Here is a 22,072-nt window from a genome sequence, read left to right as displayed (position 1 = left end):
TGAGAATCAGAGCAGAGTTACATAACAAAGTGCTTTTGTAAGTTAGAAAAAAAACCTTCTCTCTTGGGGAAAACTGCTAAATAGAACTGCAGAGACCAGCTACTCTCATTTTTAGGAGTTAATTAAAAGCAAATACATTCCATGTTAGTATAAAAATGAAAACAAATTCAAAATTATTAATAAGTTATTGCACTTATTAGTTTGACACAAAAGCCTTCAGGCATACAAAGCAACTATGAATTTACTGTCAAGGTAGAAACTTTGTATTTTCCACGTATTTTCCTGTGTAGTTGATTCTTTACACTACTTACTTGCCTAGTGGTAAGAACCTAATCCACTATTTTTCCTCCTATACTTGCAAAGAGTCCAATAGTTTTTAAGGATTATTTATTAAGTATTGCAAACCAGATGCTCTTATGCTAAAAACTGACAAGTAAAACTCAGTTGTACAAGGAGTGCTGAAACTAAGTTTAGATGTATATGCTTCTATTCTTACTGTCTATACTTTAAATAAATGAAATGAATGTTAACACATCTTAATGATCACTAAGACAATTTATACTTAAAAAAACTAAAGAATGTCTGTGGCTAAGAACAGAATACAAAATACAAAATACAAAATCCTTTCCGATGATGCCAAAATAAATGACAAAAATGGAATCAATACATCTGAGTTTCAGATCTTTCTCTCTTCTAAATAGCACAGTCGTTTACAAGGAGATGAGTAGTAAGATCCTTCAAAATAAAAAAAGTTTCCTTTCACCTCAGCACTCCAAAAAGAGATGTATTCTGCCTCATGTGCAAGGAGAACAAATCGTATTTACAGCTCTTTTCATAATTATCTTTCATAGCTATCTTTTGGCAGATTGTTTTGCAGATTTTGTTTAGAAAAAAGCTGGAAGAAATGAGAATAGCTAATCATCAAATTCACACAAAGATCAAGCTTCAATACAAACCAGTACACCTTTAGTTAATAACCATACCTGAAAATCCCCAGAGAAGCTGTTGGGCTAAAATATAATCAAATTTATTTAGAAAACATCCAGTCAATTACATATTAACATACAGAACAAAATATTTAAACAACTATTAACTACAAAAATACAGTACGCATCTTGGGAGAGAAAAAAATTAGATCTGGTTACTTTTGTGCAACACAAAAAAAAAAACAACCTATAATCTATAATCCCAAAGAAATTGTGCAAAAACATGTATATTCTGCAACTGTATTGGGAATCTCTCTGATACAGTTTCTAGTTATACAAGTAAAATTCCTGAGAGGTAAGATCTTAAAACCTGTACTGTAGGTACGCCTTACTCTACTCTGCCCTGGTGAGGCCTCACCTGGAGTACTGTGTCCAGTTCTGGGCAGCCCAGTACAAAAAAGACAGGGATCTCCTGGAAAGAGTCCAGTGGAAGGCCACTAAGATTACAAAGGGCCTGGAGCATCTCTTTTATGAGGATAGCCTGAGCAACCTGGGTCTGTTCAGTCTTGAGAGAAAAAGACTGAGAGGAGATTTGATCAAGGTCTATAAAAATCAAAGGTGCGGGAGGCAAACAGACAAGGCCAGACTCATTTCAGTGGTGCGTGGCAATAAGAAAAGAGGAAATGGCCACAATCTGAAGCACAGGAAGTTCTGCACAAACATGCGTATAAACTTCTTCACAGTAAAAGTGCCGGAGCACTGGAACAGGCTGCCCAGAGAAACAGGTTGTGGAGTCTCATTCTCTGGAGATGTTCAAGACCTGCCTGGATGTCTACCTGTGCAACCTGGTCTAGGGAGTCTGCTTTGGCAGGGGGTTGGACTCAATGATCTCTAGAGGTCCCTTCCAACTCCTAAAATTCTGTGATTCTTACAACTATGGAAAATCCTAGAATACACATAACTGAGGAGGAGGTGGAAATAAAAAGTAGGCCACAAAAACTCGCAAAAGGTCACCTGAAAGCCCTCAGACATTTCTAGATTTAGAAAAATTACATTTCTACATAAATATGACAAGTAAGTCCTTCTAATCAATAAAAAGCATATCACCAACCAAGAACAACTCCCTGGAAGAATGCAGGTCAAAGAAACAGTTAAATGAAGACAGTAGGAAGTCAGGCCTCAAATGCAACCCAAATCTTTCTAGGAACCAGATTCACAGACCAACCCAGAAAGTGAAGAAATGTCCTAGAAGAACTCTCAAAGTGATCGGGTTATGAATACACAGGTTGGATTTTTTTTTCTTTCGTTTTAATCTCCAGTTTCTGTTTACAATGCATTTAAGCTTACAGTATACCAAAACCTTGTTTCAGGTGATTTTATGTTTTTTGTTGTTCTTTATTTAAGCACAGGTTTGAACTGTCTTTTGATGAGATGCAAGTGCAGAAAAGTAAATTCAACTAACACTGTCCAGAAAAAAGGCAAAAAATTAACAGTGAAAGCAATTAAACACAGAAGCATCATATCTACAAAAGCAGCAAGTTTTCTGGTAAACAAACTATTTGCATAAGGATCGGAAGTATTTCAGTAGGTCTGTTTTGACACAACCAAAAGTTACAAATAAAGACTCAGGAAATATTTAATGAAATGATATGGTCTACAGCATGCATCCAGCCAGATGATTAAGATGGTTTCATTTGTTTGGCTTTTTATAGATGCATCTTTAGAAAGCATGGATGTAATCACTTGTAGTTGTGAGATAAAAGACGATCCATAATAATTAAAAAAAAAAAACAAAAAACATGACATGGCTATTGCATATAATGATAACTTAAGACATGTAATATAGAACTCAGACAATGTTAAGAGAAAGAATATTATATGTAAAAAACTTGCATAGAGATATCTCCTATTAATTCTTTAATTGTGGCTTTTTATCTATCTTTAGATCTCCCCTTTTTATTCATTCATAATTTTTATTTATGCCACTTCATTCAGTCTACAGCTTTTCATTTGTTTTTTTTGTTTGTTTGTTTTTTGAGATGATTAACTTACCAGTGTGAACTCAATTTCAAAGACAACAAAGAAAACTCGAGTTTAGAACTAGTCTGTTCAACAACTAGCAATCTATTTCATTGTATGAGTTTACAAAAGACATTACCTCTGCTTTTGGCAGCTTCTTTCAAAGCAGCTAGAACCTCAGGCTTCAGGTCATCAGAAAGTAACCTCCCTTCAAGGCCAGGAAAGAGTGATCTAACATAACATTTAAAAAAATAAATAAACGTTTTCAGCAAAGCATCTAATTCACATATGCTTCAATACAGAAATTACCAGAATGGTAATCATCATGGTAATTGTTGAATGCAAAATAGTCACTTGTATATTGGGCTGTCAGTGGATATTTTCCTATAAAAAAGGAAATAAGAACTTAGGAAAGAGAGCAGTAAGAAACTAAATTTTCCAACTACTCTTCTTTTCAAAGCAAGTATAAGCAAAGCTTCTCTTGATAGAAAAAAATAACATAATATTATTTTCACCTATTGGTATTATAAAGAAAGAAAAAAAAATAAAACATCATGTTTTATTTCCCTTAAGGATTATCAGAAAGAAGAAAAAACACATCATGTAATTCCAGGACTTCACAAAAATCCATGTATTCAGACACTGGTCTGTGTGCAGACGTTGGTTAAGACTATTGTAACCACAAGTAGTCCAGATGTGGCCTCACCAGGGCAGAGCAGAGGGGGAAGATCACCTCCCTCAACCAGCTGGTCATGCTCTTTTAATGCACCATTGGCCACCAGGGCATGTTGTTGGCTCATGATCAGCCTGTTGTTCACCTGGACACTCAGGACCTTCTCCACAGAGCTCCATTCTAGTATACCAGCCCTTAATCTGCAGTGATGCATGCAGTTATTCCACCCCACATGTACAACTCTACACTTGCCTCTGTTGAAACTTATAAGTTCACTCTCCACCCAACTCTCCAGCCTGTCCAGGTTGTCCTGAAAAGCAGCACAGCCTTCTGGTCTGTCAGCTACTCCTCCCATCTTCGGGACATCAGCAAACTTCCTGAGGGTGCTTTCTAACCCTTTATCCAGATCACTGATGAATATATTGAACAAGACCAGACCCAGCACTAATCCCTGGGGAACACCACTAGACACAAGCCTCCAACTAGCCCTCTGAGCTCTGCCAGTCATCCAGTTCTCAGTCCTCCTCTCTGTCCATTCATCTACCCCACAACTCCTCAGCTTACCCACAAGGATCTGAAAATCAATAAAAGGAAAAGGAGGGGTGGTTCCATACACACAAATGGGAGACAAGGAGGAGCAGCTAAAGGTTTAAAAAAAAAAAAAAAAAAAAAAAAAGCCTAAGTTATCTCATACTTCAATATAGCCTTTAAATCATTATTCTTTACAAAGTTATAAAAGCAAGTAGCTTTCAAACTTTTCAGATGAGACACATGCATACAAACATTTATACTAATCCAGACATCAAGATATGTTTATGCAATATTTCATTACAGTATAGGCTGCTACATATCATCTTATATGCTAATAAGTATGTAACAGTCTGAAGTTCTTTAGCATTTAAACTAAAAAGCAATTTTTAAAATATTAAGTATACCTGGGAAAATCTTCTGAGGTTATGTAAACAATATCCTGTTCTGACACAGATGAGGAAAAAGAAATAAAATTTCCATTCTGTAGTGGCAAAAGCTCCAATCCAATGAGTTCACTGTACACTCCATCAGAAAGCACAAACTGAAGGAGATGAAGCTTTTCTTCAGCAGGTCCACTGTGCCCAGATTTCCTTAGTACTTGCCGTACAACTGCAGGAGTCACTTTTTTCACAGCTTTAACAATACAAGTAGTAAAATGCACTGCACTAGCAATATTTGCTGGTACCTTGGCAATCTGCTTCCCTGAATTCTGGAGGTAGTTGAGAACAGATCGTGTGTACTCCAAACTCTCATCCATTTCAGAAAAGTACACCTGTTCCACTTTCATCCACTGATTACTCACTGAGTAAATAACTGTATGCTGAAGCAGCTCTTTAAAGAGAGGTACTACAATTGGCTTCCAGGGAACCCTGATTTTGTTCTCATCAGGCCATAAACCATAAATTCTTTCAGCTGACAATGGAAAATCCGAATTCTCCTCAGTCTCCATTCGTTTGATAGCTTCCAAAATAAGGGTGCTATATGCCTTTGGCACAATATTCACCACAAGAAGATCATTCCACAAAGCTGCTGGATCTCTCCATTGATCCAGCTCTCGCCATTTGATACTCCTTCTATTGTCTGTGAGACCAAAGAAACCACTAACATGGACTGGCAGACCAGTTTTGCTTTCTTCACCTGGAGGCAAAGGCAAGAAACAAAACGCTCTTCCTGAGAAGTCTGCTACAGCTCCTTTATCCTTCTCATTACACGATAAAGGCATGGCTATTCCAATAGTAGGAACAAATTTCAAGTCATCTGCTAAGCAATCCAGGTCAGTACACATTCCTCGGCCACCTACACAGTTACATACCAACCAAGACGTTTTCTGTGCATCCTTAACACTCTCATCTTCTAGAGCAATATTTACATGGTATGTCACACACGTAATGCTATTGCTTGGAACTCCCTTACAATACTGATTTATTGCTGTTCCTAAGATTTTGATAGAGTTGGGTCTTTCATGTTTCAAGGCTTTGTTTTCGCTAGCAGTCACTCTAAAGATTAGCTTCTCTGTTCCATCAGCCTCTCTAACATGCAATGAAACATCCTGAACACTCTTTAAGAAGAGCAACACTGTGTCAGCATCTGCCCTGAAGGATTCGAACAGTTCCAAAACCTTCTGTTTGTCATAAACATTGCTGCTCAGTTGGGACGGCTGTAATCGAAGTGGGAAGCGAAAAAATGTACCAGGAAAGTTTCCATTCTTAAAAGTTTCCTTAGTGCTGCCAAACACACCAATAAATGGTGCAAATTGGTCTGTAAGTTCATTGATTTCCTTGCTGTCTTCTTTTAGATTCCAACACTGGCCTGATTCATGAGGTCCAAAGAGGGTTTGATGGGGATCCAGCATTCCAATTTGGTCACCACTGAAAATGCTAGGAACATCTGCATAAATGAAAACCAAAATATATTAATAACCCTAACATAGCATTTTCAAATACAGTTTTATAGAAGTAATTTAGTAAGGGCAAGAAACACAAGCATTCTAAAACAACGATGAACCTAGCAAAATTCTGATAAAATAATTCAGTATTTATTGACAGGAAGAAACAACCACATCCCTATTCTGCATATATAGTCATAAAACGATCTGAATTTTAGCAAATAGAGAGCAAGATAAAATGGAGTTTTTCCCCAGCTGTATCCTTTGACCTTTAAAATACTTTAAGAAAATGTACTTTGCCAAAAACAGATCCTATTCTATTCATACTTGGCAGATCTTAAGGGCCAGCGCATTTAAAATGATAACATCCCAGTTACCAAATCACTGAATGTATTAACTTTAACTAAGACTTTATGCATGCTGTACTAAGTAAAATATGATGAGAAAAAATCCTGTGCCTTATTAATTCCCTTCATAAGAGGCACAAGTTAAATACGTTTTTTGAGCAAAATTTTGTCTTTATCCTGTATTACTGTAACTACTATGAAGGCTGAAGGCACTATTTACTTTATCTACTTTTTCAGTACACATTAATAAAACATTCCAGAAGAATAATGGATTTCCATACTTCTTTATTTTTATTTTTGTCTGGGTTTGGTGTGGCACAGATTTTTTTGGAAAATCTTTCTCAACTGTAAACACATATAAAACTCTTCACTACTTTTTAAAATGAAATAAACATCACTGCTTATTACGTAAAGAACTTGCATAAAAGTTTTGGTCTAGTGACCAATTTAGACTAGATGCTTCCACTTGTATATCCACCCTATATTACAGCCTTCTATAATGTGAGCTGCAGCACATAGCTGAAATAATCACGTAGAGGAACGTTCATTTCAATATAAGGGAATAAGTACACAATAACGTTAGTTGAAGAAGCAAACCTTCAAGTCTTCAAAACAAAAAAGACGCCTTTCTAGGGTTTTAGAAAAACATCAGTACTCTTTAGGGAAACTTAGATAAGGACCTTACTTAAGACATACCATACAGATAGTATTATATCCTTGATGAATACATAATTAAAAAATTTTAAATGGTAGTACTTTAAAATATCTACTGAATGTACCTGTTATATGATAAACTGAATTAAAGCCAATCCCAAATCTTCCAACTTTCAGGGGATCATCTTTCTTCCTGCTTCTAGCAATTTCCTGTATACCATGCCAGTCCTCAGGCGTGAAAACTGCATCATTGTATGCATAAAATGCTGGCCCTAAAATAAATAGGCAAGCATTAAAAAGATGACTGAAGAAAACTATTCACTGCTGAAAATTTCTGGAGAACAAGTTTACAAAACTGAGAAAACATTTCTTTGAAGTATGTGCCTGCAAATTTAATGGGGAAGCAATGACTCAAGCTGACTTCAGATTATCCTTGGTGATGAAATGGAGGTACAAATAGAGGAGTAGCAAAAAACAGAAGCAAGAGTTAAGAGTTACCACTGCATATGGTACTATTTCCCAGAGAAATAAACCTAGAGATAGACATATATCTCTAGGAAAAGTGACTTAGAATAAAGAAGAACATGAAGACTTTCTTAAACAGAATATCTGGAAGCACTTGGAAAACTGCAACTGACAGCTTGCAAAAGGACAGTATGGCCTTCAATACTAAAAATTTGCTTTGGAAAAGAATTATCTACATTATAACTTAGATAAAGCATTTAGCAAGGTTGAAGCAGCAATTGAGTCATCCCAATATAGTCAACTCCATACAGAAAAAAAAGAAGAAAATCATAGAACCACATATGTACCAAAGAATGGACAAAATCAGTACAAAGTGTATTCACCCTGATATTGTGCCATGTCCTTGGACCACAGAGTTTCTGTTCCATATTGAGTCTCATCATATAAAAACCTAACCTCTGTGGCACCAGCATCTTCTGCATTCTGAATCAGTTCCTGACAACAAGAATAAAAAAAAGAAACAAAAATAAGGTGTGACGCAGTAATTTTATGCATATTGCTTCCAACTGAAGCAGTAGAAAATAACTATAATATTCTCAAGTATAACTGCTGTCATACCTTTCAATCAAAAGTATTTTATCCAGCTTACCTGAATGAAAACAGATACTATAAAAGGAACATTCAAACAAATACTATAACCATGATTTGAATTTGGAGCTCAAATATCACACAGAACCAGTACGTATGCAGTTCAGAAGTAAACTACTAAACTGTTACTATAAGAACTATAGAACTATTTTCCCAAATCAGAGTTATACAACAAATCTCAAAATAATGCAAGATAGCAGAAGATTGAAAAAGAATAGTCAAAGTTTATTGTTAAGACCATACAGCTGTCAGACAGATACCAATAGTTGTGACGGGGTAATATACAGCACACTTCTTTGCAGTAGCTAAATTCAATTTAAATCAACATTTCACAGCAATGAGGTGCAAGACATTTCTGAACTGTATCTCTATAAACAATGAAATCAAGAGAGGTCACCAGTCAAAACCCATTGAGTAGAGAGAGACTTATATTAAGACTGAATATTTGTTAAATAGCATTAGTAGCAGTGAGAGCCATGGAAAAATCTCGTAACTGAAATGTCAGTGAAGTTGTTTACTATGCTAATTATAAACTATATTGATAAAATATGTCCATATGAACAGTTGCAGAATGAGAACTTCACAAAATACTCTATTTATACTGGATCACCAGTGCATGTCAGGACTCCAAAAATGTACCAGATATGTGCCTATGTGTGTGGGAGAATACGTAATTAAGTTTTGCACAAGAAGATCCCTCATTTGAATTGAAAAGCTATCTAGGTAGGTACATCACACCGAAACATAACATACAACGTAAATATTCTTCAGTAATTCACAACAATAAAATGGTTACCAGCAAGGTGAGTGTTCAGGTTGGATTCTAATATATTGTTGGCAGCAATGAATAGTAATGAATAAGTAACAAACTCATAGATATCTAGCATAGAGCTTTAATTTAAAGCAATAAGCCCTCAGTTTTTTACTGTATGACAATATATTCGATCCAAAATGTACATTACAATTTAACCAAAATATATTGTCAGTTCTACATCATTAAAATCAAGACAAGATAGCAAGAAAAAACACCCAGTTTAGCATATGCTTTAAACAGAATCGCTACATGCAGCACTTAATTAAAATAATAATAATAATAATAATAAATTCTTATAAAAGAACTAAAACAATCATGCAAGAAACTGCAGAAGAAGTCTCTAGAAAAATGAAATAAGCAGGGAAACTTCCAAGTAGCCAAGGACTTCGATTCATTCTGTGACACACTGGATCTGCTACGTCTGACTTTAACAGCAAGTACAAGAAGAATATTAACATTGAAGTCTAATTTAACAGGCCAGCAAAATACCTAGTAATAACCCATTCTTAACAGTCAGTTAACTCTGAACTGTAAAAACATGAAAAGATGACCATTTATAATATTAGATCTAGCTGCCTGATTTCTAAGGACATTATCCTACTTTTTTTTCAAGCTGCAATGAGAAACTGAGCTTCACTTTTTAAGAAATCATGAACCCTTAATGAACCCTTAATGATGCAAATGAATCTTATAGATTCAACTAGCATTCAGGAATACACAGTAAAAATGGTAGGCGTCCATTCGTAGGATGGGTACTCTCAAAAAACATACCTGTGATACAAGCTGACAAAACAACTGAAAACATCTGTAATTTAAGTATTCATACTAAAAGTAACTCACTTCTTGTCCCATGGTTGCAAAGAAAGCCTTCCAAGACAAAATCTTGGAAGATTCTTTTGTCACCTGCTTTATCAGTGCGCTTGCTATAGACAGATATGCATCTGCACCAAATCCCATTCTAGTCAGAACCTAGAATTCCCACATACTAGAGAAATAAATTCCCTACTATCCGTGAGGCATTCTGGACAAGTACAATATTCAAACATGAAAGAGTCACATGAAATGCCCTTCAAAAGTAAAACTGGCACTTCAACATGTTAGCACAGAAAGCTACAATAAACGAGACCTCTTTTCTCTTGCTAAAATTATTGAAATAAGAGTGAACTGGACAGCCTGGACTAGTGGTTGGCAACCCTGCACATAACATGGGAGTTAAAACTAAATGATCATCATGGTCCCTTTCAACCCAGGCCATTTTATGATTCTGCGAGTTACCTGTGTTTTCATTAGTCTAGAGTAAAGTGAGGTAAAGCCCATCCTACCAGTTCCATCTTATTAACTGCAAAATTTTATCCTTTAGGTCAGTGCTGTGATGTTCAACCTTTGACTTGCACACATAATACTCAGCATTCAAACACAGAGCCAGCACACTTCAAGGTCTCCTAGACAAATTATAAAGCATGTAATGAACACTAACTTCAGTTTAGAACAAAATCTGGTATTCATTTGCTATGATAATATATTTCTAGAATAAAAATATTTTTATGCCCATAGAAAACCAATGAGCTTATTATTTATGTTGCTTCAAAACAGTCTCCCAAAAGTTACTCAGAGATGTTTTTATAAATGTACTTAACCTAATTATGAGACTCTGTGATACCATAGTAAATCATTGAGAAAAAAACGTATTTATTTAATATGAAATTCTATAGCACAATTTAATACTAACTTCTCAGGTTCACCCTAATCTTATACTAAACTAAGTCCTACAGAACTGCATATACTATTATGTATTTTTTTCATAGTTTACAGCAGAAATGAAAAAAATTGCAAGAAAAATAAATATTTTATAAAGCTCACTCACATACAATTAAATCAAAGATTTCATGACATAAATTAACATCTGCATTTTATCTTTTTTATTAATTATAATGGCATTGGTGACAAGCAAGCTCAGAGACTATGTTAAATCAAAAAAAAAAAAAAATCACATCTCACTTTGCTTTATAGAAATAGAAATATTTATCTACTGTACTAGAATGATTATCTGATGAAGTCAGATTTCAATACTTCAATTCTTCCACAGAGATTTGCTGGAAAGCATTAAACTAATAGTAGTGTGTCATGCACATTAATTTCCTTCTAAAAATACCATTTATTGTATACCTTAAGAATTTGTCCTCCTTCCGGGTATCTTCTTAAAATATCCTTAAGAAAATCAACAAGTGGTGGAGTTGTTTGTCCAAAACGACCTAACGCAGAAACAAACAAACAAAAAAATCTGTGTATTATTCTACTATGCATTTACTTTCAGGTTTAAGAAAAAATACCAAACAATTACTTTAAATTTTGTTTTACATTAACTTAAGACTTGATACTATAACATCTTAAAAAAAAAAAAAAAAAAAAAAAAGTTGATGTTAATGTTAGTATGAAATTTCCTATCTGCGTGAAACAAACTGGATAGCTAAGGCTTCAGGTCATTTATATCCTAGTTCCCAATTACTGAAAGTTCAAATGCAGCAACTTCGAAAGGACAACTATTTTTTAGACTGTAGGACAGCATTCTAGGACTCTAAATATTTCACTGGCTGAGATGATCCTTTCTGACATGCACTCACACGGCACACTCTGTCTAGTGTAAACTTCCTGTTGTAGCACATTGCGGTGCTGGCCTGGTGTTAGCGTGGGCGCTACCTGTGCTCAGCACAGGAGGGAAAGTCACAGAAAGCTGCTAACAAGTTTTGAAGTTCTGGTGAATAAGCACTCTACAAACTCCACGGTCAGCCCCTGCTCTAAGAAAAATAATCTATTACAGAATGAAAGGATCAAATTTCTCCAGTTCAACCTCCAATCTAAAGACCAGTTTCCTAAAACCAAACTTGAGATGAACAGTAGATGTAATGCCCACAGGGAAAACTGGCTCTACTAATGTCTTCACCTATCACTTCCCTTCAAAATTACTAATGTAATGGTTATGTCTCTCTCCCTCCTGTATATATTTGTTTATCAAGTACACATATGCAAACACACATTACATATACTATGGGAAAAAACACGACAAAAAGCAATGGAACAAAAAAACCACCACAGCATCCTCCTCAATGCAGAAAAAAAAAATGATGGCTACAAGATCTACTTTCTGCAAATGACCCATTCTAAGAAAAAAAATCTCAGAAGTTATGCACACAGAAGTCTGGTGTTAAAGCCTTCAGATCCTTCAGACTGATTTACATAAGTGTTCAGGGCTAGGAAAAATTAAGCGCTTTCTCTAAACATGGAATCCTTACAGTAGTGTCTCTTTAGAAAATCTCACAGCAAAATATTCAAGTACAAAAAACTGCAACAATTCTTCCTTTCCATGAAGGATTTCACAGGATTGCTTACAATGTATTCCCATATACTTGTATGACCAAAATTAAAAAACAGGTTAGAAAGAGGAAAAACCTCTTTATTTGAAGTCTATCACAGCCATATACCAAATAAGAAAAATGTTTCATTCATAGAACCAGAGTCCATTTTCACAGGTGTTTTTGAACCATTACGAGTTCAAGAAAACACGAACTTGTAGCTAATACACAAGTACCTTACTTTCCTCTGTCACTAGAAAACCACCAGTCAGTAAATCTGTGATTTACTAAGCTAAGAAATGTAGCTTTTTTGTGACACCAAATAAAATAACTGCATGAAAAGGACTTCCTTCTTCATACATAAGCATGCTTTATTCCCTTGTAATAACAAATGGATACTTACAACATACAAGAAAAAATACTGCTTCCCATTTAAAGATAAAATAATTTCTATTAATTCCAGACTAGAAAATTCCAGATTAGAAAATGTTTGGACCTTCTAGTTCATAAACAGAGACATATATTTTTCATACCTCCTCCTTTCAATGCTTCTGACTGAAGATTTAGAAAAATCTGACTTTGAGACTTTTGAAGATCTAGAATCTTGGTATCATCAGACAACTGAAACAGAAAAACAGATCTTGGTCAAAGCACTCTGCAACGTACATATTCTAGTTTAGTTATATTCCGTGCATACTTATACCATGAAGCCTGGCTTTAGCTAGTAGCACACAAATACTCTGCAACAGCTAGTATTCAGTTCAAGCAGTACTTTAGACTTCGTGGTCTAATATGGCTTTTTTTCCTAATGCCTGTCTGGTGGTGCTCAGGTGATGCACTGGTCTGACAGTAACAAGACCAACAAACGGCTGCAAATAAATCAAGTAGAAAAATGTCTGCAGATGCCTACTAAGTGCAAACTACAGCCTCTTTTTGCATTTGAGAACCTACCTGGGAACTTCTGGAAGCATGCAGTTACCGTGCTAACGTGCATGCCCATAAAGAAAATTAATATACACAAGTAATTTTAAACTAAGCTATATCACTCAGAGTAAGGAAGACAAAAAGTGTAGAGAAAAGTATGTCATTGAAAGATCCCACAAAAACTTGACAACTTCATCGCACTTTTACCTCAAACCAAGGGAGTCACTGGGAACACTCCAGAGAAACAGGGGCAAACTAAGCAACAAACTCCTCAGCAGCCATTGGGAAAAACATCATGGTTTTGTTATAGTTTTAGTCTACTACGGGAGTCCCAGTCATACAACACAGCGCACAGATACAAGGGGATAACAAATGTATAATTGCTGTAAAGTTGTACTGAGTTAATTTGAAAACTAAGCAATTGAAATTAGTCTCAGCTTATAGTAAACAAACAATTTCATTATGTGAAGTTGTAATATTACATCACCCTCAATTTACAGTAAAGTTCAGGTCTACTTTCTCTTTTCAGTGGCTAGAAACAAATCACAAGGAAGACATCAGTGCTCACACAGGGATGCTTACAATCAAAATACATTCAATAAGCAAAATATTCCAGTCCAGAGCACTTAGCCATAATTTTAAAACACTAATTAGAAACACGTTTCTTTTCAATTGCATCAGTTTTAAGAAGTCTTCACAGCAACAGTACGCTTACTGTAAGATCCTACATAAACGCTGTACTTCAGCTGAGCGTGTCTCAAGATGCAAAATCACTTAGACTGGGTATAGGATAGCTTACAATTCAGTAAAATAAAGAAGAATCCAGAAAACGATGTAATCCATCACCAAATACTAAAGGGAGAGAATAACCAACTTTTCTCAGGTAGTATTTCTGTACCCAAAACACCAGCTGAAACTAGAATAATTAACTTGTTCAAATTAATAGATTAACACTACATTATTGGAACAGGCTGCCCAGGGAGGTGGTGAAGTCACTGACTCTGGAGGTTTTCAAGAGAAGAGAAAATGTCACACTTAGTGACATGGCTCAGAGCAGTCACAGGCATGGGCTGACGGTTGGACTCCATGATCTTAGTGGTCTTTCCAACCTTAATGATTATGTGACCCTATAAGGCACTGTGTGAGAAAGAAATACTGGACATTTTTTAACGTCTGATAGCAGCTGTAATGGAAAAAATGACACAGCAACAAAATAAAGAATTAAAGATAAAATAAACAAGCACTTAAAAGTTTCAGAAGGAGTTTTGAGATTACTACAGTACAGAATGCCTGCTAACATTGATATTTCTAAATATTAACCCGAAACGTATCTGAGAACAGTTACTATTGCCTGCTTACTGACTGCTCCTTGCCAAAACACAGAGGGCAGTGTCAGACAGAGCAGCACTGGTATCTTGGCTTCCAGATGGGTTTTAGAAAGTGATACACAGAGCCCCTTTCTCCCAAAACAGGAAGGCCTGAAGAGCACAAAATCAAGGACAGAAAAACCAAGCTAGAAAATAAAATATGTACTACATGGGTAATTGGTTTCAAAATTCAAAGCACGTAACAGAGGGCGTTCCTTGAGCAGTACAGCTATGATCACCCGGCTTTGAGCATTCCTGTGCCACACCGAAGCCCAGTTCCCAGCCTGCCCTCCCCACCCCTCTTCCAGGCAGCACGGATGGAGCTCACCAAGCAGCGCCGAGCCGGGGACCTCCCGTCGATGCTTTCCACAGCACAAGGTCATTCGCTCATCCCCCTCTCCCACGTGCCTACATCTCGAATTCCGCCCCTCCCTCACCTCTCTCCCGCAGTGCCACAGCCTCTGTCGGGCAGCAGGGAAGCCGGCTTCCGCGTCGATCCGCGCCTTCACGTCGCCCACATCCGCGGAGGGAGGCAGCTCGAACGTCCTGCAGCCCAGGCAGCCATGGAGGACGGTGACCCGGGCCAGCCTGCGCCAACACAGAAACACAGCCTGAGGAGCGCTGCCCCAGCGCCCACCCGCAGCCCCTCACGACCTGGAGGCCCGAGGCGGCCGCCGGAGCTCCCGGCCGGGATGCGGGGTGGGGTGGCGGGCCCGAGAGGAGAGGCTGTGGCAGCGCCTGCACCCGTAACCTCGTCCCGTCCCGTCCCGTCCCGTCCCGCCGCCACTCACATGCCGCAGCGCACAAAGGACCGTTAGCTGCCGCCGCCGCTCCCCACACGGGGAAGGGGAGGGACCGCGCGGCGGCAGGCGGGAGGGGCTCGCCTTGAGCTCTGCGGCGTGAAGGAAGAGGAAGAAGGAGGAGGAAAAAGTGGGACTGGTGGGGAAGACGCCCTAAAAGCAGCGGTGGCTGCCGGGGAGGGGCGAGCAGCGCGGCCCCTGTAAGGGTGCCCAGCTCCGCGCAGGGAGGCGTCGGGACGTGGAAGCCGGTTCTGGTCCTGCTGCTTCCAGCCTTAAACAGCAGCGTCTCCTCACTTCTCCCTTACTTCATGCTCGCTCACGCAGTGCCCAGCATCCAGGCCCAGCGGTCTTAGGGTTAATAAACCCCACGTTTCTGAAGAATAAGAAACACAGGAGGAAACCTCATTTTTTTTCTGTGAATCGCTTGCTTAATCATGAACACTTACTGGTATTGATCATCCACTTTATCCCGTGGGGCTTGTGCCTTACAAAACCTGTGGAAAACACACTTTCCTGAAAATAGGTAGGAAGAGCTTACTCCGATCTCTCAAGGTACAGAAGCAAAGTCTGCAGTGGTTGTTTTCACTCAGCCTGGACCAAAGCTCAGGGATTGCAATATGCTCATTGCAGAAGTTCTGTAGCTGGATGTTGATGGATGGAGGAAACAACTTAATGACCATCCACACAGAAACAGCTTAAGCACTCACTGCATGAGTCTTTAAGGGCAAAGCCTGTTTCCAATCTCTGACACATTTTGGGAAGGTGAGGAGCTGCCAATGATGAGAACTAAGCAACAATTTGGAACTACAGTTAGGAAGTTTGTTGGAAAAGACCTTAAAGATCATTAAGTCCAACCTAACCATACTACCCTAACAACCCTCTAAATCATGTCCCTGAGCACCAAATCCAAACAGTTTTTAAACACATCTAGGGATGGTGACTCAACCACCTCCCTGGGGAGCCTATTCCAGTGCTTAACAGCCCTTTCTGTAAATAAGTTTTGCCTGATGTCCGACCTAAACTTACCCTGGTGCAACTTGAGGCCATTTCCCCTCGTCCTGCCACCTGTCACCAGTGACAAGAGACCAGCCCCACTCTTGCTGTAAGCACCTTTCAGATATTAGAAGAGAGCAGTAAGGTCTCCCCTCAGCCTCCATTTCCCCAGACTGAACAGCCCCAGTTCCTTCAGTCTCTCCTCATAGGCCATATTTTCCAAGCCCTTCACAAGCCTTGCTGCCCTTCTTTGGACCTGCTCCAGCACCTCCATGTCCTTTCTGTACTGAGGTGCTCAAAACTGAACACAGCACTCGAGGTGAGGCCTCACCAGTGCCAAGTACAGGGGCAGGATGACTTCCCTAGTCCTGCTCACCACACCATTCCTGATCCAAGCCAGGATGCCATTGGCCTTCTTGGCCACCTGGGCACACTGCTGGCTCATATTCAGCTGACCATCCAGCCAAGGTCCCTTTCCATCAGGCAGCTTTCCAGCCACTCCTCCCCCAGCATGTAGGGTTGCCTGGAGTAGTTCTATCTACTCAGGTCCATACAGGCAGATGGGATTCACCAGTGTTCAAATGCAGACCAATGTGACTGCAAGGCTATCTGAGGGATGTGCCATCTGTGAGAAAGCACAATGACCAGAACAGCTTTATGGCTGGAAAAAAAAGGCCCATCTTAGTGAAGGTCTAAAAGGATGCTGAAAGGAATTGAAGGCCACTAAATCTCAGATCTGAGATACTGCAAAGAACATCAACTTGGAATCAGTGTAAAATACTCAAAGGACAAAAATGTAATAATGAAGACAAAGCATGAATTAGCAAGGATATAATCAACTCTTAAATACCCTACATGATGTGATGAACAAGTATGTAGATGGAACAAAACTAGTGAAATACGCCTCAATTTAGTGTGACTTTTGAAACTGTAGCCAGCAGCAATATTCACATCTGGAATCTGAAGAAGTATCAGCTGGAATGGAAAGGTGAGTTGAAATGTTGACTACTAAGATTAAGAATTTGTATAAAGCAGAGTGTCCAGGCAGGCAGACTGGGCAGACCACCTGATATTGTTCAACATCTCCAACAATAGCCTAGATGGAAACAACATTGGCACCAAGCAAATTTGTAGAAGTCACTTATATAGGAGCACTCAGAGCCTTCTCTTGATACCTAAGGTTTATCAAAGACAAGCTTAAACTTGACTGATACAGAAATGAATTAACTGCTGTGCTGCATGATGACTGGTATATTAAAAATAAATAAATAAACAAATAGATTGGAAATTAATTGTCATCCTTGCAGGCATTAGCCAAAACTGACAGTAGAGAGGTATGCTTTGCAAGAGATTGACGATGATTTGATAATATCATGGCAAGATGAATGATGAAATACCTACAATGCCTATCCCAGTGAGCACCAACATAAGCACAAGCTTTGACAAATCAAGCTTGGGAAAGTTGTTCTGAAACTTCAGAAGAGATCCTATTTGGGGACTTAATTTTTGAGCAGAGAGAAGAGGTGGGTCCCATCTTTGCTACATGCCTGAAGCAGAGAAGCCTCACATATGAATGCTCGTTGGTGGCAGTTCTGTAGATCAGTGTTAGTTGTTCACCATCTTCAGTATGGTACCCTCTGTCACCACTGGTATTGCCATGCTGAGCTCCTGGTGACTGGTGAGGTGACAGTGCTGCTGTAATGGGTCAGCTAGTATATAACTGCATTTGCATAAATGCGGGTATTGTTGCAATTGATGGGTTAAATGCTGTTACAGCCATAGTTCATAAACCAGGGGTAACTTCTGACGTGCAGACAGAGAGAAATATTTGGTTTTAGGTGGACGCTGAATTTTTTAGACATGAGCTGTGTTACAACAGTTACCTTTAGAGTTCTGGCACCTACTTTAGAGCTCTGCTCCCTTGTTATTTTTATTTTTTATTGAATAGATGTTGCTGTTGATGAACAAGCATCCTATTGATTCCAGTGGTGTCAAAATTTCAAGTTAACCAATTTTATGACAAACTTCTAGCAAGAGAAGGCAATGATTTTAGTAACAAAGGAAAAAGAAAAAGAAAAAGAAAAAAAAAAAAAAAAAAAAAAAAAACTGATACCACATCCAAAGAATGGGAAAAAACAAGCTCTTCTTAAACTGAAGAGAAACTACAATTTGAGTAGAAACCTCTTGGAGAAACTTAATTTTTTCCTGATGGCTAGATAAAAATCTCATAGAAAAATGACTTAGAAATTACACTACTTGATGAAAAAGAAGTACTATTTGTGGTTTGTAGACTTTGAGGACCAAAAAAAAAAACCCCTTTTTTAATTCTTACTTTTTATCTTGCTTATCCCTTTGAATAATAGAAGTAGGAAGGTATGTAACATCTTTATAACAACATTTCCAAGCAGAACAGCATTTGGATTTGAAACCACATACAGAAATTTTCCTATGTCCATAAACAGGGGTTCTGTTTGGTTCAGCATAAGGTCATACAACCTATATATGAACAGACATGCAATAGAAAAAAATGGAAAGAGTCTCTGAAGTGCTGAAGTATTTTATCAAACAAAGTGAAATACATTTTCATAGTAATATGTCCCTTACCACAGAAAAATCTGTGTTGCAATGTGATCTTATATTCACAATAATTTAAAATAAGTGTGCAGCAGCAGAAAGAGATGGATTCAAGCCCAGTATTTCCTTATAACTGTGCACAAAAAGATAGAATGGAGTCTTCAGATGGAAGAATACTGAGAGACAAATAGTGTACACTTTCTAATATAAGAGAAAATTCACTGCAGTACAGTATCATCCAGTGCAGCAAATTTTCTGCAGTGCTGGCAAGCAAGTAGATGTGACTCAACAGCCACATTTATTTGAGACAGCACATAGGAAACATAAAGCCAAAGATTTCTTTGACACAGTAAGCACTTAGCTTCATTCTTAACCCAGTTCTTTAAATGGTTCTAACAGACGTTTTCAACATTACATCATAAATATTTCCCATTAACCAAAGAATATAGATTGCATTGGTCTGCAGTCACTGCCAGGAGCTTGCTTTATATCCTTGCTTACCTTTTCAAGAAGCTTGAGTATAAACCTATCACTGGCTGATGTCATTTGCTGATGACACATATACTACTCATTGGGAAATCACCTCTTTCTGGAGAATGGGATGTTTCTACTTATTTGAATAACTTCATTAACAGAAAACAACTTTTTATATTTCTCTTATCTGAAATCACTAAACAGGTATTAATTAAATCTTGTAGAATTGACAAAAGACACTTTGGCCTTCAAAGTAAACTTGATTAAAAATTACCCAAAAATCTGTTACAAAATTGAAGTATTTTGCTGAAATTGTCTTTCTATAGTTTGGTGCAATACGTTTGAATCAGTTCTCCTACTCTTCAGTCTTCATGTGAAACTATCATAGCCAGCTTCTAAGTCAAATAGCTGCATGATCATGGCCTAGTAAATATGCAAGAACTAGAGGAAAGTGTTCTTATTTCTTTTGCAAGCTGATGTATTTCTAAACACACATTCCAGGGGCCAAGTACTATATGAATTGAACATTTCTGAAATACTAACAAACAAAAGAGTTACGTGCAGAGGGGCCAAGGACAGCATTTATTTCCGTATAATAGTTTTACTCTCCCAATTACTTCTTTTAATGTTCAAGCCACTTCTTAGATGTCACTGAGGAAATGTCATGGGCAAGTGCTTAAGAGTCCATGAAATTTGTATACTCTTTGCTAATAAAGAGCAGAGCAAGAAGGCACTAATAAACAGAAGAATTTCAAAATCTTCTTAAATGTGTAAGTAAAACTTCCTCTTAGATCTACCTCCGGGAGGTGACTTCATATTACGTTCTTTAAGAGAAGACCTAACTTCACTCTTAACTACAGCAGAGTAACAATTACTCTTCAGATAACTGCCTTAAGAGGGACTTAAGAGTCCTTGCAGTGTTGCAAGGACTGCTGTTGGCACACATTTTTTAGTAGTAGTTGTTTTCTTGTAGCCTTTGGTGACAACAAAAGGAGGGGATTTAGAACACCCACTTCAACTTTTCAACACCAAAAAACAGAGTTTAAATTTGCACATTAATTTCAGTGACTAAAGTATGTTCCAAAGTAAAATAATGAATCTAGTCCAGGCCTCCATATGGGACACACAGTAATGAGTTTATCAAGGGCATTTCTTCCATGCTACTTTGACAGTTTTCCTGTTTTCATTTCAGAATACTTAATGAAGCTTCTATCTTTCTACTTAAAGTGAGAAAAATCCAATCAATAACAGTAAAATGAGCCCCAGATTACACATAGATTACACGTTCTAAGAAGTATTTCTCATCTCTGTTCTAGAGATCACTTCTGAATTCTGCATCTATTTATGCTCCAGAGTTTCAGAAGGCATCACTGAACAGAACCCTATGTATCTGGATAAAGTACCAAACAGAAGAAGATTCATGTAGTTTTCATAAATTATGACAACACACAACTTCAAGGGCCTGTGAGAGTGTCTGTGTATGTCTGTGCATCAAATAATTGGATGGTACCCAGTAATCATAGAATGGCTTAGGTTGGAGGGAACCTTAAAGATCATCTAGATCTAACCTCCCTGCCCCACCAGATCAGGCTGCCCAGAATTCCATCCAGCCTGGTCTTGAGTACCTCCAGAAATAGGGCATCCACAACTTCTTTGGCCATCACATCACCTGAGTAAAAAATTATTCTAAGAGATTCTGCTAGTTCTCTATCAGTTCTACCTCCTTCCTACCAGTTTTTAAAACACTAAGACAAACAACAAATTGTCCTTCAGATCACAGGAAATAGATGTGTGGCACAAAGGGAAAAAAACATGAGATGCAAAGAAGGCCTTGTGAGAAGGAACAGCACAGAGTATCCCCTTCTGGGTGGAAGAAAACCCATCATTAAAGAGTATCTGAGATGTTAATATTGAATATAGAATTTAAAATTGTTGGCAGAAGGAATAGTGCTCACTGCAAGAAATCTGCCTATGGCAGAACAGATTGAGCCATTTGTATGTAACAGTCAGTGTCTGTCAAATCAAAGCCTCTCCCTTGCTGTAACTCTAATGTCTGATTTTTTCAGTCCTACCTCTTCCGAATACCCAGTACTCAACTTACTTATTGGCCCTGCACCTCCATCTAGGACAACCCACACAGAGGCTGTGTCTGACAGAGTTGCAAGTCAGTGGGGATACTGCAGATTACAGCTCTGGAGGTGGAGGCTGTCATCTCTTCATGCATTGATTCTGAGTAATAATAACATCTCCAGTGATAGTTTGAGACCCAGGTAAACATTTATCTCCTAGGTTTTGTTCAGATACTGTCTACACAAAGAACTCATATTGTTCTTCAGCTGTTAGCAAGATTATCCACTGTTCCCAGTAACATATTGTTATACGTTGAATTCATTGTTGGGTAAGTGCATAAAGAAGAAAAGTTTCATTTGTTTTTTTAAAATGCATTAGTGAAAGTGAAGTGTACATGTAAACTGAAGGTCAGACTATGAATCTCACAAGAACTTCCTTTTTTTTCAAGTAGTTTTCATTGGTAAATTCACATGCAAATGCATCAGAACCTGATACCTACTCATGATTTTGTAACTAAAGCAATGAATCTCTTTTTTTAAAGTAGTACTTTTCAAAAAA

At 37.9% G+C, this 22,072-nt stretch overlaps 1 protein-coding gene across 3 annotated transcripts in view; it reads right to left on the bottom strand.

Moving 5' to 3' along the window:
* Positions 1-22,072, bottom strand: part of SACS (sacsin molecular chaperone) — a 54,418-nt gene that overhangs the window by 12,333 nt on the left and 20,013 nt on the right. For 2 of the 3 annotated variants that reach the window (XM_048933631.1, XM_048933630.1), the window contains 8 exons: positions 15,041-15,191; positions 12,846-12,933; positions 11,129-11,214; positions 7,884-7,995; positions 7,161-7,307; positions 4,554-6,036; positions 3,085-3,176; positions 984-1,010 (listed from right to left, as the gene is read on the bottom strand). In XM_048933631.1, the coding sequence (XP_048789588.1) occupies positions 984-1,010; positions 3,085-3,176; positions 4,554-6,036; positions 7,161-7,307; positions 7,884-7,995; positions 11,129-11,214; positions 12,846-12,933; positions 15,041-15,191 (2,186 nt within the window). The remainder of the gene's footprint in view (positions 1-983; positions 1,011-3,084; positions 3,177-4,553; positions 6,037-7,160; positions 7,308-7,883; positions 7,996-11,128; positions 11,215-12,845; positions 12,934-15,040; positions 15,192-22,072) is intronic. The other variant, XM_048933632.1, reaches the window with a different exon arrangement.

This window comes from Lagopus muta, chromosome 1, assembly GCF_023343835.1.
Source record: "Lagopus muta isolate bLagMut1 chromosome 1, bLagMut1 primary, whole genome shotgun sequence".
NCBI lineage: Eukaryota > Metazoa > Chordata > Aves > Galliformes > Phasianidae > Lagopus > Lagopus muta.
The sequence above is the reverse complement of the archived record's forward strand: the minus strand, read 5'-3'. Positions and strand labels throughout refer to the sequence as shown.